Source organism: Pteropus alecto, unplaced genomic scaffold, assembly GCF_000325575.1.
Source record: "Pteropus alecto unplaced genomic scaffold, ASM32557v1 scaffold146, whole genome shotgun sequence".
NCBI classification, from domain to species: Eukaryota; Metazoa; Chordata; class Mammalia; order Chiroptera; family Pteropodidae; genus Pteropus; species Pteropus alecto.
Genome location: NW_006442107.1, coordinates 5,738,882 through 5,757,476, shown reverse-complemented (window position 1 = coordinate 5,757,476; position 18,595 = coordinate 5,738,882). Strand labels below are relative to the sequence as shown.

Sequence of the window (18,595 nt, the reverse complement as noted above, 5' to 3'; positions counted from 1 at the left end):
TTGTTAGGTCAATAACATCCACTTTCTTCTTGCTTGCCTCGTTGGCTACAGTTACTGAACAAGGCTTACTGAGGACACTTGAACCTATATGTAGGAAACAGAAGGAAAAAACTCAAAGCTATGGAACAAACTCTAGCCATGGGAGTCTTAACTGTGCAGCATGGCTGGGAGAACACACAGCCAATAAAAGCCACATGCTGTCCCCATGGACAGAGACTGACTCCCTAACTCCAGATCTGTGTCTGTAAAATGACTACTAACCTGGGGAGACAGGGTGGGCTCTGTGCCTTGACAGAGGGTCAAAAGCCTCCTTCAGGCAGCATGATCTTAGTTATCTCCCTGGTACTGACAATAGATTTGTGCATATCCTGCTGCTCATGCTGTCTCCCCAGGTAAGCAGTCACTTTACAGACAGACATCTGGAGTTACGAAGCTGATCTTCAGCCGTGGAAAAGAGTGCGTGGCTTCACTGGCTGTGTATTCCCACAAACATGTGGCAGTGTTCAGTCAGAATCAGATATTTCCATTCTAGAAAAGGAATGGTGCTCATGTCAAAGAATGTATAGGCTCTTCACCATAAGCCAGAACCTGATAAAAATTTTCATGTTGAAAAGAACCCCAAACTTCTCACTTAAGTGATTCAGACACTTAAAGTTTTTCTTATCAATTATCTACTAATCACTTAAGTTCTCCTTTCTGCTATGATAGTCTCATATACCATATGTTAACTCACCATTTCATAGAAAGTATTTTATGCCCCGTAATCTATTTAGTAGAAAATGAATGCTAATCGATATGGAAAACCAGCAGCAGCTAATCAACTAACTCACTATTTTTTCTCAAAAATCAGGGAAAATTTGATCATTCTACCTATAGGTTCGGTAACAATCACAGAAGAACGATCAATATTGACATTATTTTTTCACTCTTCTTACTCTGAACACTTATTATTACATTGCTAGAATGTCAAAATAGTCAACACAAAACTCAAGTGCAGTGAGTGGACTCGGTTAGGTAAAAAGAAACTAAGTTAATCTACATCTTTCCATTGGTCAAACTGCCTTTAGTTTCCCCACTCAGTGTGGACAGGTACAGAGAGTTGAAGGCTAATTATCTTCCTAGGTAACCAAGACAGTGGTCAGATTCCTTCCCACAATGAGATGGAAACAATTTGTTCACTTTTTTTAGCAACTAACGTGTGACCTCCTCCCCCTACCCTCCATTAATGGTTCAGTACTCTCTCCCTAATCACACCTCCACTTGAGGTTTCCCCAACACTACTCTAAAAACAACTCTGAAAAACTGTCCATAGAAATGTCATTTAAAACCCTTCATTTTGTAACAAATACCATATTTAAAACAATTTTAGATGAGTTTCATTTATTTTACATATGAAAACTACTATGAAAAGGCTAATAATAAAATAGTATAAACTGTAGCACATTTCTTAAGAATAAAAATCATTTGGAGGAAATTACATATGTAATAGATGATTAAAAAATAAAGTTAGCAAACTAAGCTTGAAATGTAGCTCTAGAGGCCAAGATTAATGATAAAGATAATGCTGCACGAGTCTCACTGCTTTGCTCTCTGCTGCCATTCTGCACATACTTTCTATTTTTGTACATGGTTGGCTGGATACTTTCATAGCTTCTTTCTTCGGTCTCATTGGACACCAAGAGCCATCTTCTTGGAATTTGATCTCATCCACATCAGAACAGTCATTGAGAATTTCCATAAAAAGCCTATAAATCAATTAAGTGCATAGATGTAATCAGTAGCTTTGTTCAAAGGTAAAATTGTAACAAAGAAATACATATTACTTTGGAGATTAAAGTAATGCTATCTGACTTCAGTCTGTTTTGGTATTTCAATACTTGATACTTTCTTTACCACAACTATCATACCCCGCTTCCTCCTAGGTTTTAGATCTTTAATGGGCAATAAAAGAGTTAAGTGACACTGAGTTATCTAAAAAATTAATGGTTAAACAGAAATAGACACCTGGAGCCTCCTAGCTGAGACTGGCAGTAAAGAGCAACCTTCAAAACAACACATAAAATACACATAAGCAAACAAAGAAGTTATTATACAAAAAATAATTTATAAGCTTATTATCAAGAAATAAAGGATCATGGGGTGGAGAAAAGGAAGAAGAAATAGGAATATAGAAGAAGTCCCAATAAATTTTTAAAACCTCAGAGCATACAAATGATGTTCTATGACCAAAATAAATCTAAAATCATCATCAGAAAAATAGCTGGAAAACCCCTAAATATTTGACAACAAAACAATCAACAAGACAAGGAGAACAAAACAACAAAAGTTAGAAAATATTTTGAACTGAATGAAAATATAATACAATATATGGAATGTAGCTAAAGCAGTACTTAAGAGAAAAATGTGTATACATTAATCTTCTGATATTAGAAAATAAGTCAAAAAGCTCAGATTCTACTTAAACGAAACCAGAAAAGAGCAAATTAAAGTAAAAAAAAAGAAGAAGAAAGAAAATGGAAATAACAAAAAACAAAAACAAATGAAATAGAATAAAAGAAAAACCAACAAAACCAAAAAGCTGGTACTTTAAGGTCAATAAAATTGAAAAACTTATAGTAAGACTTAAGCTCACTCAAAAAGAAATAGATAACCTGAGGAGTATTATGCCTATTGAAGAAATTAAATTTATAGTTAAAAACTTTACCACGAAGAAAATTCCAGACCCAAACATCTTCAATAGGCAATTCTACCAAATATTGAGAACACATAATACCACCACTTTCCAAATTATTGTATAATGCTCGCATTACTGATACTAAAAACCAGACAAAGACATTACAAGAAAACAATTAACCAATATCCCTCATGAATTTAGCAAAACGAACCCAATGATAAATAAAAAAGATAAAAAATCATGGCCAAGTGGGGTTTATCCTCAGAATGCAAGGTTAAATATTTGAAAATCAATCAATGTAAATCATGTTAACAGACTAGTCAGCTCAAGACAGCAAAACAAAGATATAAAAGGCATCCAGATTAGAAAGAAGCAAAACTGTCTTTACTAATAAACAACATTGTCTATACAGAATATCCTATGTAAACTACAATAAAGCTACCAGAACTACAAAGTAAGTTTAGTGAGGTTTCAAGATGAGAGCAATATACTGAAAAATCAACTACATTTCTATATACTAGCAACGATCAGAATATTTTCCAAAAAAAACCCAGTACTATATCAAAAATATGAACTAGAGATAAATTTGACACTAGGAGTACAAGACCCATATACTGAAGACTACCAAAAATTACTGAGACCTAATTAACTAAATAGATGTATCTTCTTCATGGATCAGAAGACTCAATATTGTTAGATCACCTTTAACTGATCTATAGTTTCAATTTGATACAAACAAAATCCCAGGTTTGCTTTTAACTGGCAAGCCGTTTCTAAAATTTGTAATGAAATGCAAAAGATCTATAGCCAAAATCATTTTGAAAAAGAACAGTGATAAGACCCACATTAGCCTGATTTCTAGACAGTACAGTATCGATATAAATAGAGGCATATCAGTAGAACAGAGTCCAGAGGTAAACCATACATATATGGTCAACTGATTTCTAAAAAAAGTACAAAAGCAATTCAACAAGGAAAACACAATCTTTCAACAAGCGTGGTAGAACAACTGCATGGCCATATGCCAAAAACTCCAACCTTGACTTATCTCACACCATATACAAAAATTAACTTGATATGGATAATAGACCTAAATGTAAAATAAAATTTTACATTTTATTAATGTAAAAGAAAATGTAAAATAAAATAAAGAAAGCACAGAGGAAATCTTTGTGACACTGGGATAGGGGAAAATGTCTTTTGATAGCAAAAGCACAGTAAATAAAAGAAAATCTTAATAGACTAGATTTATCCGAATTAAAAACTGCTATTTGAAAGACACTGTTAAGAGACTGAAATAAAATGGCAGGAAACATTTATAAATCACATATCTGATAACAGACTTGCAACCAGAATATATAATGAACTATCAAAACTCTAATATGAAAACAAATGACTCAATTAAAATATGCAAAAGTTTAAACAGTCACTTTACCAACAATACACAGATAGTGAATAATAAACACATGAAAAGATGCTCAATGTTATAAGGAAATGCAAATTAAATCCACAATGGGGAACCACAATATACCATTAAAATGTCTAAAATTAAAAAGATGAACTATATCAAATGTTGGTGAAAACATACTGCTCTCATATACTGCTAGCTGGAATATAAAAAAGTACAACCCCTCTGGAAAAAAATTGGGGAATTTCTTATAAAGCATACACCTAAGCGTGTGACTAGGGATCTTACTCCTATGGATTTACCCAAGATAAATGAAAATATCAGTCCATACAAAAACCTGGACATTAATGTTCGCAGCAGCTTTATTTGCAATAGCCCCAAAGCAAAACCCCATCAATGAGAGACTTGATAAACGGTGGTATATCTAAACAATGAAATGCTACCCGGCAACAAAAATGAACAAACCATTGGTATATGCATCAACATGGATGAATCTCAAATTAAGCATGCTGAATAAAGTAAGCTACACAAAGAAAGCACATACTATGATTCCACTCACATAAAATTCTAGAAAATCCAAACTAACCTATAGAAACAAAAAGCATATCAATGTAAAAGATTAGAAAGATACATGAGAGAATTTTGCATATGATGCGTGCATTACTTTGACTATCCTGATGATTTCACAGGTGTATGTATAGATTAAAATGTATCAAACTATACACTTTACATACAGGCAGCTCTTATATCCCAATAAATGTGAAAGAAATGAAAGGAAAATACGCTTCTTTCATTAGAGATATATTTTAAAGATGTCTATTTCCCCGATTATACTAAAAACATAAGTCCAATCAAAATCCAAACAGAACTGCTTTATGTAATTTGAGAATACTTTTATTCAAGTGAATACGGCAAAACAAATTGTGATAACAGTCCAAAAAAATTCTGAAATATAGGGTCTAAGAGATATTAACACATAACAGAAATCCAATAATTAAAATAGGTTTATACTGGCCCACTAATACTTTGACCAATGGAGCAAATAGCAATTCAGAAATTAAGACTAAGGTATCTAAGACTGTATTAAATGATGGAGGCAGTATCGTAAGTCTATGGAAAAGACTGTGAATGTTGGTGAGACTACTGACTAACAATCTGGGTAGGAGGGTGGAGTGATCCTAACTTAACGGGATCATCTACTCCCAACCTAAAATTTCTTCCCATCCCTGATTTTTCTCACATAATTCCATCCTTTACCTTCATAGCACTTAATACTCAATATGCAATTCTTCACTGTCTCCCACACTGAAAGTGCTCTGTTCACTATTTTAGACTCAGTATCTGACAAATAGCAGGTATTTATTAAGTACTGTGTTGAGTAAATTCATGAAGGAATGCACCATGGAATGAAGAACTACACAAGAAAGGGGGGCGGGCGGAAATCCAATCTTAAAAGTACCTGACAAAAACAAGTAAATGTTCACATAAAATGTCTGGGACTTTGTAAACATATTAAAGACCAGAAATTCAAAGTGAAAGGACGGACTTGATGAAATAAAAATTCAAAGTTTCTGAATGAGAAAAATATCACAATAAATACAATTAGAAGGCAAAAAGAGAAAATATATTTAGCACATGTGGACAAAGGAATTAATGGCCTCAAAATATAATGATCACTTATAAATCAGTAGGAAAATTATAATCACAGAAAAAAATGGGGGGAGATAAAGAAATATTAAGAGACAATTCATAAAAGATTATTAATAAAACAACTAATATATGGATGAAGAAATGTCTGTAATTCTTATAATACAAGAAATAGAAATCAAATAAGATCTCTTTTCAACTAGGAAATTGGTAAAGGCATTTAAAAAATAAAATTTTAAATAAGATTGGTAAGAAGACTCGGAAGTAGTAGGCTTCTAATACACTACTTGTAGGAGAGCCAAATGACTTCCTAGGAAAGAGTAAAACAGTTTACTCCTTCTGGGAGCAATCTTAATAGTAAAAGCCTTAAAATTATATATTCTCTTTGATTCGGCATTGCAATTTCTAAGAACCTAAGGAAAAATCCATAGACATACACACGTAAAAGCTTCAAAAATGTTCGTATCACAAAGCAACTTAAAATATAAAAAGTAGAAGCAAACTATAGAGGCAATAACAGAAAAATGTTTAAATGATTAGTAGTATACCCATAAAATGGAATATCAAGTATTTAGAAAACACACCCTAAAATATTATCCAATCAAAGGAGTATGACATATGCAACTTATTCTCAAATGGTTTAAAAGAATTCTGAAAATAGTAATAATCATCTCCTCTCTACACATACATGCACACTAAAAATGTGTATATACACACTTAATATATACATATATATTAAGAGGGAATGTGATAAAACAAACGACAGAATGTTAGCAAATTGACACACGTGGGTCAAAGGCTCCTTGTGCTACTGTTGCAACTTTTCTGTAAGTTCGAAATTATTTGAAAATAATTTTTTAAAAATTTTAAAGTAAAAACCCAGTAAAGTAAAAGCTTATAGAGAGAAAAGTGAAAGTACCATTCTCTCTTCACTGCCTCATTCCTCTATATAGTAATACTCTTTTAAAAATCTAAAATGTTATACAAGTAATTTTAAAGATCTAGAATATTTTTCACTCTATATCAAGTGAAAATCATATGTACAGACAAGTCATTATATAAAATATAATTTCAATCTTTTTAATACATCAGTAACAAAATCATCACTATAGAATGGAATGCTAATGATTTTAAACTTTTAATTATATTTTCTAAATCCTATAGTGATGCATGGATGACACATGCAATTTTTTAATAAGTGTTATTCAAAAAAAGGGTACCTCACTTATTGATAATTGGTTCATATTTTCCTTAATTCTGACATCTGCAATAAGATGTGAGAGAGAATGCTTAAGAGTTTGGAGTCGAGTCAAAAAAACTTGGGTATGAATTCCAGTTTTGAACTTACCAGCTATGTCACACAATTCTATCTACCCTATTACTCTGCATTTTTGCATAGACCCTATTTGCTCTTCAAGAGTTTTAAGCAAGCAAAATGATATCACTAAGTGAGTGGACTTTCCCCACTTTCCTAAGGGCAATGATATATGATCTTGGGAAGCAAAAAGAAAAAGAAACTACTCACTCTCTTGCCCTCAACACAAATCATAAACATAAAAGAGCCACTAACCAGTTTAAAAATAAAACTGAATATAATTAAGTATAAAGCAGAAAACAAACACCTGGACTTTGTGCTAGAGCAGAATTTACATGAGGTTGGATTGAATGGAGACACAGCTGACATTATACTTACCCATCTAAAATTAGACTTTCATAGGCAGCTTTTTTGTCACATACAGGACAAATCCAGGTGGGCTTCTTCTCATTCATTTGCAGATAAAGGGCAGCATCAAAACACTGTAGATGTGTACAAGTCACTGCACGGCATGGGATTGTCAGCCTCATTTTCCCTAACTATAGGACAGGAAAGAGAATGTGGGAAACCATTTCAGAAAGGAGAACAAAGCCTCAAAGGGAAAAGCCAGCCATAAAAGTCTGAAGAAGTCATATAAGAAGATCAAAATGAGAAAGAAATTCAAACCAGAATTTCCATCAAGATTGCTGAATATTTTATTAGTATTCATTGATTGCCCTATAATTTTTAAAAGACAGTTTCACTTATGGAAAATAGGTAACGTAAATTCACAGGTAGAAAAAGATACATGAAAACACCTCTTTCTCAGCTGTTTCCCTATTCTGAGAAGACCACTGTTATTTGTCTCTTGACTGTCCTTTCATAAATGTTCTACACATAATCAAGTAGGCTTAAAAAAACATTTCCCCACAAATAGTGGCATACGATATGCACAATTCTGAACCCTCTGTCACATGATGTAACTTGGTGACTGTCTCATATATATCAGTACATAAAAAGCTACGATATGAAGGTATCATAATTGGGATGAAGTTTATGACATGAAGGATCAGAACATATGACTGAAGGTTTGCACACAGCTTATGAGCAGAGGAGGTCCGGGGTCCAAACACATGCCCTCTATGGCCTCTGCCACCACCTCAAGGCATTAATGTCCACCCCTGCTGGGAATGCAGACCCCTCTGGGTTTGATAATCACAGGTTCCCAATTTCTAAGCAATCACAATTTCGTGTAATTCTATTCCTTTTCAATAAAGGTAAGTTCGTTTAAGTTAATGATAATTTTAAAAATAAAGCTTCAGAAAGAAATATATATGCAAACACCACTTTCCTGGGTGATAGAGAGGAGAACTTATAATCAGGATATTTATACTTTAGCCCAATGTGGCCATATGGTATACTGTTAAGATAAATGGAATAATGTCAGAAGACCAAAATTTTTATCCTGGTTTCTACTAGTAGTCACTACTGTGTGATTTGGGTTAACCAACCTTTCATTCTCAGTTTCCTTATCTGCAAAATGGGAACGACTCCCATATAGGTTTGCCAAGCAGGTGAACAAAGGAGCACACAATAGGAACTCAACAAATTATTCTCTTCTCTCTTTCTGCGACAGTCCTCTCTCCATTTAAAAAAATTTTCATTTTTCACAACAGTGGCTGGTCACCAAATGCCCCCAAACTACATTATAAATTCCTGATTCTATATAAAGTCCCTCTCCTACAGAAATGGTCCCATCCAACAGTACTGATTTTAAAGAAGCCTTCATACACACTATTCCTGACCTCTCCCATCTCTTGGTACTCCAGTAGCACGAGATTATATGTGGCTAAGTATAGTCTTCTGCTTTTTCATGTGAGTTGATTTTTCTCTCTCAAACTAGACTAGTAACTTTCTGAAACCTTCTTATCAAGTCTTCAGTATATTTTCCCACAATGAACTCAGTACCAAACACATAGGAGACTCTCAGAGTTGCTGACTGATTCTCCCCCATAGTCTCTATGTAAGGAAATATAAAATAAATATTATTGTGCAATTCAGATGTACATTACAAATGAATTAAAGACATCTCACACATTCTAACTCATGAAAGCAGAACCATCATTTGGCTTTTAATAGGTCCTAGTAATCTTATTGCTATCAGGATATCATTTGTATTGATAAAAAGGAGCCAACTCTCTCTATATGTTTATTATTAGCTATGGATTATCTACAGCATTAACTGTGACAGATTATTCTGAACCTAAAAGTCTCTTCTCGCTTCGATACAATATCCTTTTAGGTCTCTCTTTGCTTAGTCACTGCCTGAAGAATGTTTGCATTCCTTGAAATTATAATGCTTAATCATGAAGATTCCTGAATAGCAAAATGACAAAAGTTCAGAAATCTATCATAATATATCATTCATTTCCACACTTACTAATTATGGGATAATTAGTAATTTATAAAAAGTAAAACATCCCAGAATATTTTACGGCTTTACTTACTGGGCACATCAAGGATACCCGAAGGCTAGTTGTAGCAATTTCACTATCAGGATCTGCAGTAAGTTTTTCTTTAACTTTAAAAAGAAGGAAAAATAACAATTAAAAAAAACCTACTTAATTGTGACATATGACAGAATTATAGAAATAAATTATCATCTTAAAGTTTCCGAAACACTTTGAATAGGTCAAGAAAACTATAAAAACAAACAAAACTTTAAGTACTAATGTACTGAAAACACAATCATACTTTTACTATTAGGTTAAAGAACTACAAACCTGCGAACTTAGATCACAGGTTAAATTGAATTTTTAAAGTAAAATGGCAGGAAAGGAAGAGTTTCAAAACAGAAAGCTAAGACTTAAGAACAAAACAATTAGGAAAGGAACCTGGAAAGCTGCAGCAGTACTCCAAGTTTCAGTGCTGTTTTAACATACATTCTTGACTGTTTTTATTAGGGAGTATTGGTTGTTTCCAACAATTACTAAATTTGTAAACAAAAAAGGTAATAAAATATTCTTATACTTCCTTTGAACACGGAAAACTGCTATGTGGTAATGTATCTGTGATTTCATTTACCAGGAAATATATACAAGTGAATAAACATATGCATTGCCCTCACATGTCTAATTCTCAACACCATTATAAGGAGAATGGAACTGGAGACAGTGGAACTAGAGCTGAAGAAGAAAAATTAGGGAAGACCTTCCGTGGCTTTCAGCTCTAGGCAGAAAGATCGATACTGCTCTGTTTGAGATGAGAAATGGTTTGAGTTATAAGAAACAGAATACCATTTCAAAAGGCCTTGGCTCCCTTTTCAACCTACAGATCTTTTTCTCTTTTCTGGTTCATTCAGTGGTATGGGAGGTAAATGAGGGGATAATATTCTCTTTCCCAGAAAAATGTCTTGTTCAATTAAATTCAGTTACTGAACCAAATTATTTAATTTGGGTTAGACTTTTTTCTCTACCTGCTACACATTATGAAAACAAAGTACAAAATAAAACATCTTAGAAGGCAAATATTATTGTTGGTGGTTACCATCATTTCTTTAGTTTAAAAGAGCTTTTTATTATTTATAACTTTTTAAAATGTACGTTCTAGTAAACACTGGATGTTTTGAAAACGTGCATTTCTATTCTCAAGTCAATGTATGTATCAAAACTACCATCAACTTGATGTTTTCATGAAAAGGCCAAAAAGCAGACTAGTTGGGATTTAAAACTGATCTTCCTGGGAGTGGTTTCTAAGAACGGTTTTTTTCAATTTATAGGGCTCTGTTCTTTGAGTATTTTTAACTTAAAACTCATTTTAGGTTTCTAATAACTGTCCCCAAATTAATTGATATATATATATGTGAGGCTCGCCCTGCCCCGCCTTGCTATTGAAGCATCGCGTATGCTCAAGTCTTACAAACATTACTTACTTAGTGCTCTGGAATGATCAGGGTTTCTAATACCTTTCATTTTTAATCTCTGTAATAACATGGCTGACGTGAGCTGTCGTACAAGATATACAGACATGGAGTAATTCTACAAAGAAAGATAATCTGTATTAAAGACAAGAGATAATAGTCTATTTAAATAAAATACTTGTCTAAGAACCTTTGATTTCTAAAAATAACATTCAAAATAACTTCCATAGGAAGGTTTATGACTGCTAAGGGAACAAATCAACTCAGCTCCTTTAGGAAAGATAAAAGCTCTATCATATTAAAGGAATTTCTCAATCACTTATCGCTTTAAAACATCTATGTGAAAGATAACACAGTTTAGATCAGTGGTTTTCAAACTGCATTTCCAATTTAGCAAAACCAGTACCTTAGGGACCACCATGGTATGAATGAGATGCACCCTCCTATGCCTACTTCTAACTAGAATTGTTCTGTTTTTACATAACGGGCTCTCATAATATTTTCATTGAAACATGGGTTCCACTGCAGAAACAAAGTTCAAACACCAGGTTTTCAATGTTTACAATCATTTATTCAAAAAATCTGAAATAATCATTTAGAAAAGATACTCTTCTGTTTAAATTCCTCTCACTAAGCATTAATACTTGCTCATTTAACGATATCCCTTACATTTGTATACAACACCCATTCTCAAGATTTTACTTATTCTTTATAATAACTAGGCCTCAGGGAATTAAGCAACTCTGCCAAATTCAAACAATGGGTAACGTGAGACTAAGCTAAGATTTTCTGAATCCTTATCCAACACTTTACCACTGCACATTCAGTTCATGCAAATCAAAAATATTAGAAATCAGTACCCTATGAAAATAATAAGTTATAGTAAAAATTCGGAAATGAGAGCTCAAGAGGTCATTAAAGAAATAGTAATATTTTTACAGTCCAAAAATTAATACAAAAATACTCTTCTTCAGGTCCAGCTCTGCAATTACCTTGGTAATTAAACCAAAAACTTCCTGCTACGAACCTATGACTCAACTTCTTCATCCATAAAATAGATATATTATACTTTTTTCCTATGAAATAGCAACATTAAAAAGTTTATGTTCAGAAATTAACTGAAATCGTCTGCCATTCTATTATTTCAGTGACATGAACAAGTAGTTCTAAAATGGAAATCCCTTGTTGTATTAATCACTATCTTATAATTGACACAATGCATTTTGAGATTCAGAATCAGCGGAACGCCAAGTTCATCAACCTAAAGTTATAGAGGAAATAATATAATTCTAAGTAAATATTTTCGTATGAGATGCCCATTGTTGTCTAAAGTATCAGGTGTTTATGTAAAGACTGGAACAGATTATTTCTCATCACAACATGAATACATTTAACTATGTTCCCCAAAGCTCAATAAAGCTTCTTTGTTCATTTTCATAAATATATAATATCACTCAAAAGTTTCCAGTTTCTTAACATACTACTTAAACACAACTGTGATTAAATCATTACTTTAAGAAATATTGTTAGTATAATTATTTCCTTTCTAGGAAAATAAAGAGATGATACTCAGGAAACCTTAAAGGTTTTAACCTTAAGAATCCCCATACGTCTACCCCTGATTTGGAAATTACTTTTTAGAGATTATAATCAGAAAATGGAACAAGCTAGGGAGAGAATCTTTACCTTTCCAATTTCTGATGCCCAAGAAATAGAAATCTGGTTTGGCACAGCTGAAGATAACCTAACTAAGGATGTGATATTCAAAGGGCGTCCAGGGCGCTTCTGTTCAATCCCATTTTTAGGTGGTGGTGCATAGCCCTATAATTGTAAGAAAGAAAAACAATTTTAAATTCTCTGTAGACAACCAAATATTTTCTCCAAGATACAGAAGATCTTGCCTAATTTCAGTTATACTAGTTATTTTTATTTTATCCTGGAAATCACATAGTCCTCACCTTAAGGTCCTCAATCTAAAAGAGGAAAATGACCTTTTAAAAAAGTTATATTTCACAAGTTTAGAAAAGTACAAAAAAAAAAAAAAAATCTATGTTCCACCCTTAAAATTAAAGATGCTGACATCTTGCCATATTAGCTATGAGTCTTTTTCCTTTTTATAAACAATAAAATTGCACCTCTTTGTACTGCTTCATCTTAGGAGCTCCCATTTGAAATGCATTCAAATACTGGGGGTGGGAAAGAAGGAAAATAAGCTTTGGGAATTAAAAAGAGAACAAATTAATGAATATCAAAGGATTATTACAATCTTGTGAGTGACAAAAATGTTCTTCACTGCCTTCTTTCCAAGTAAAACAGAGATTATAATCTTTAAAACAGGGTCAAGTTAACAAATAAGAATAATCAGCGTTTCGACTGGCATTAAATTAGCTTGATGGCTATAGCAATACTGCTATTTGTGCTTTATTCTACTTTTGCTAGTCATTAAGTATTTCTTTTAAATAGCAAGTGTACTCATTTATGATTCACAGTACATCCCAATTCTCAAATACCACAAGACTTTTCAGTTTATGATTTTCAAAATCAAAATATATTTTTTAGAAAATTAAAATTTCTAAGCTGCGAAAACATCTACGTACTGAAAAATAGATACCTTTTTTTTACTAAATAAGATGCCATTGATGTAATTTAACTATTACCACTAAGAAGGAGAAAACAGGAAGTTAATGATACAACCTAGTGTATCATTACTTATTGTTACATATATAGCAAGGAAATATAAGCAAAATGAATTGCCTAACATATTCCTTTTGGATATACATGAGTCTTCTGAATTATTTTTCACTCAGTCATCAATGCATACATTTTCCACATGATACTCTCCTATATGCCACCAAGAGTTCTAGAGATAAAAGTATTCTATATATTTATTGTATTTCAATATAAAACGATATCCTACTCCATTAACATCTCTCAGATTTCCTTGCCAAGTCACTGACACCCTTAAGTTAACTGCTTGTGTTAATGCTGATACACTCTGGATCTCATGAGAATATACTGCTCAAATGTTTTCAGGCAACAGCCAAGATTCATGAACCTTCCTCAAAATGTTAAGTCATTTGTTGAATGAAAAACTGAGGAAGGGCAGCTAACCAGTCATGCCATGGGAATAACATTAAGGTTGTACAAGGGTAGATAACAACAATACATGACAGATGCCACCTGGACATCAGCGATTTTAAGACAGCTCTAGATTTCAGGGATGTTAAAAATACGCACCTTACAAGAAAATGAAATACCATACTGTTGGTATTACCCAGCAGAGCTATAGAACACATTCTGTCTATCACAACTAGGGAACATCCTTCACTGCCTCATAGGAGGCCTACCTAATAATAGTAATTATTAAGTGGACATTCACATGGTAACTTATAAACTACAACTTGCAACAAGACTCTAAAAGTCATTAAAAACCATTTGAACAGGGGAATAGAAGACAAAAGAGATCTTAAATAATTTCCATTATACCATGGAAACGGGAAACTGTGTGTGTGCTTGTGTAGAGGAGTTATGCCCATTTAAGGCTGTTCAACTGAAATAAAACAAACACTTTAAAGGTCCTCTTATAAATAAAACCCTAGAAATGGGTTCAATGAGCAGTAAGTACATGGAATATCAACACCAATATTTGGGTAATTCTGAATGAAACCTTTGTTTTGCCTTTTTTTGTGTGAGGGTGAGGTGGGGCTGGAAGATAATTCTGTCTTCTGGTACTTTAACTAAATAAAAACAGTGGCACAGGGTCTGCCAAGATATTAACAATAACTCATGAACCAGCTAAACAGCTGAACTGCAAAATCGAATATAAGACACCAAGCAACAATTTTTAAATTAGTTTGACAAGATGAGAGCAATAGGAGTGGAGGAGAATAATAATGACTGTAAGAAAGAGGTGTTAGAAAAGTCTAAATCAAGTATGGTACTAGTCTTAATCACCTTAAGAATTTAAAATCTATCCTCTATTCCACTTGACTAGTTTGATTTCACTGATAATTCTGAGTTATCTGTTAGTCTGTCTTCTCCCTCTGACCATCAGTGTCACCTCCACTCAACCATCAAACTACCTGGCTATTAAGAATAGGATACAGCTGGAATTTTGTAAAATATATTTCTAATAATTTTCCAAATCTAAAGCAAAAATAAAATGAACTTCATTTGACAAGGGACCACTGGAGTAACTCTAAAAGCTTTCTATATAAAGGCTGCTGGAGAGCCACCAGAAGTCTCAACCTAATATTGCAATAAAAGATACACACAAATAATTTTTCTGTTGCATCTGATGTCATCCCACATGACTTGTGATTGTCACGAAAGCTGACAATTTTGTTCCTTTAACATTTCCCCCAGTTTTCTAATTACCACTATTACGTTAACACTACCAACACAGATTTACTTTTTAAATTTATTATTATAGAAATTTTCAAACATACACAAAAGTAGAGAGAACAGTAAGTACCCACTAACCAGCTTCAATAATTATCAACGTGTTGCCATCTGTGCATTGTTTGCCTCTGGCCCCAGGACCAGCCCACCCCAAAATATAACCCACACTTACATGCATTTGGTTTGAACCTGAGTATTTAAATGCAAATTCTGGACATACCATTTACCTACAGATATATACATCTTTAATAAGACCTTTAAAAAAAAAACAGTTTCACCACCTTATAAAATTAACCATAATTTTAAAAAAGTATCTAATATACAGTGTATATTTAAATTTCCCAACTGCCTCAAAGATGTCTTTTATCTTTTACTTATTATGGTGACATTGGTTAATGAAATCCAGTAAGTTTCAAGTGTACAATTCAACAGTAAGTCATATATATTGCATTATATGTTCACCGCCCATAGTTAGATTTGTCATCACATATTTGACCTCTTTTACCCCATCTACCTCCCCTCTCCCCTCTGCCCTCTGGTAACCACTAGTCTACTGTCCATGTCCATGAGTCTCTGTTTGTCATGTTTCTTTGTTGCTTTTAGATTTGTCTTTTTATCTTATTACTGAAAATTTCAAACATATACAAAAAGAGAGAAAAAGGTATCATGAACTCCCATACACCCATTGTCTAATCTTTTAATTTATTTACTTATAATTGGTCTTTATCTACTCTACCCCACCCCTGGTGAATAAAAGCAACTTACAGGCAAAGGAAACAGCTTCCCATTTACTTTTATACATAGACTATTGGGATAGTTATCTTCTTGAGGGCAACTTGTCTCTGCCAGGCAAAGTCTGCATTAAAGAAGAATAAAGAAATTATTCTTTAAGAGTGTACTCAAACATGCTTACATATTTTCAAATTCATGCTATATGTACATAGTCAGCAAGTATGTTATTAAAGTAATAGAAAATTTCAAACTTGCCTCAGCTGAACTTGGACTGTATAATCTCGCCTACCACCTGGCAAAAAATCCCTGTTGAAAAGAGAAAGAAACTGGGTTAATAAAGCATGAGAATTCATAGAAACATTCTCACCAGAAAAAAATTTTAGTATTTTTATTCTTATTCCTTAAAAGACTAACACTAGCCTATCAATAGTACAAGCCTTAACACACTATACAGGTGGCGGGGAAAAAAAGGGCGTAGATGACAGAAACTCTATCCCTCTGGCGACCAAATCAAAGTTGTGACAGAAACAAGGAGCAAACAGCAAGGAAAAATCGCCTGGGATCTAGATGAACAAGCCATACAACTAGAGATAAATCTAAGAAATCACCCTGCAACGGCAGAAGGTAGGATGGGGGAAAGACGCCATGCTGCCAGGTCCCGAGCGGCTGAGTGAGACAGAGGCTGCAGCAGCGGCAGAAGCTTCTTAAAGGGGCCACGAGCAGACTTTCATGGTGACAGACACGCTCACTCTGAGCACCAGTACCAGTTCAGCAGCACACAGGGCACCAGGGACTTACAGGGGGACACTGAGTTGTTGGAATGAGGGCTAAGGCGAGCCTCACTCTGTACAAAAGTGCCTGCATTATCTATTGTTCCTCTGTTGAGCCTTCCTGTCTCCTAGTGTGCAGAGCAGCGCCGTCATAGCTGTGATGTCATCAACTGAATAACAGAGGTCATTCTGCCCAGAGGATTCCCTGAAACTCTGCCTCCCCCAACTTGAGACCCCACCCTAGCCACTACCAGGTGTGTCCTTGTTTAGTCAGGTGCCCCTTGCTGAGCAGCACCTAGACTCACACTGGAGGCAGCTGGCCTCAGTTTCTGGTATGGACTATTTTTTTTTTTTCTTTTAGGTGAAGCAACCATTGGTTGACCTCACAGATTGCAAGCTTACAATCCCTTATTTTTTATTTTTTACACCTACAGCACCTGGTCTTCCTAGGTAGTCTCCCATCCAAGTACTAATCAGTCCCGACCCTGCTTAGCTTCCGAGCTCAGATGGGATTGGGCTTATTCAGGGTGGCATGGCTGTAGACTGGTGTGGCCTTTTGGGCAACTATAAGCACAGCATCTGTGGATTGCTTGCTGAATCTTAACAGGTAGCCCCAGAGGGGCACAAGCTGAGGCTAAATTTGGCCTGCAGCTGAACCCCTCTCAGGACTGTGCCACTGGACATCTACCACACAAAGCCACACTAATATACTGGGAGACTTAAGAGCTTTGTTTAATACATAGAAACAGACACAGAAAGGCAGTCAAAATGGGAAGACAAAGCAGCAGAAACCATAGAGAGAACAGAACAGAGATCCAGGAATAATGGAGTCAAACAATCTAACAGATGCAAAGTTCAAAACACTGGTTATAAAGATGCTCAATGAACTTATTGAAAATGTAGATGAATTCAGTGAGGACTTCAACAAAGAGATAAAAAGCATAAAAATTGAAATGGAAATTATAAAAGAGAACCAGTCTGAAATGAAGAACACATTATCTGATATTAGAAGTATATTAAATGGAATAAACAAAGTGAATAAACAGTATCAAAAGACCTATATAGAGGATGGGAAAGCCAAGGACACTCAATCAGAATGGCAAGAAAAAAGAAGCCAAGACTATGATAATAATTTAAGGAGCCTATCAGACACTATTAAAGGTAAAAATATCCGTGTTATAGGGGTACCTGAAGGAAAACAAGATGTTGAGCTATTTGAAGAAATAATGATGGAAAACTTCCCTAACCCTGTGAAGGAAATAGACATCAAACCCTAGGAAGCTCAGAGAGTCCCGAAAAACAGGAACCCAAAGAGGCCTACACTAAGACACATCATAATTAAAATGCCAAAGGTTAAATACAAAGAGAGAATCTTAAAAACAGCAAGAGAAAAGTAGTTACCTATAAGGGAGCACTCATAAGATTGGCAGCTGATTTCTCAAAAGAGACTATGCAGGACAGAAAGGCTTGGCAAAAAATATTTGACATGATGAAAACCCAGGATCTACAACTAAAAATACTTTATCCAGCAAAGCTATCATTTAGAGTTAAAGGACAGATAAAGAGCTTCCCAGACAAAAATAAGCTAAAAGAATTTATCATCACCAAGCCAGTATTACAGGAAATGTTAGAGAGAATTCTTTAGGAAGAAAAAACATGTATCAAAAACAGAAATAAAGAATGGTACTAACTACATTCCTACCAACAAGTACCTCAAATGGAAAAGAATGAAATGCTCCTAACAAAAGAT

The 18,595-nt window shown here is 34.1% G+C and overlaps 1 protein-coding gene and 1 pseudogene across 1 annotated transcript in view; both read right to left on the bottom strand.

Annotated features, from left to right (window-relative positions):
* PIAS2 (protein inhibitor of activated STAT 2) overlaps window positions 1-18,595 on the bottom strand; it is a 54,460-nt gene that overhangs the window by 17,787 nt on the left and 18,078 nt on the right. Inside the window, 8 exon segments of the mRNA XM_025038716.1 lie at window positions 1-84; window positions 1,612-1,745; window positions 7,423-7,583; window positions 9,531-9,604; window positions 10,955-11,060; window positions 12,629-12,763; window positions 16,109-16,199; window positions 16,331-16,381. The exon segment at window positions 1-84 is cut by the window's left edge and continues 25 nt beyond it. Coding sequence (XP_024894484.1) covers window positions 1-84; window positions 1,612-1,745; window positions 7,423-7,583; window positions 9,531-9,604; window positions 10,955-11,060; window positions 12,629-12,763; window positions 16,109-16,199; window positions 16,331-16,381 — 836 coding nt within the window.
* Window positions 17,271-17,389, bottom strand: LOC112469300 (annotated as a pseudogene).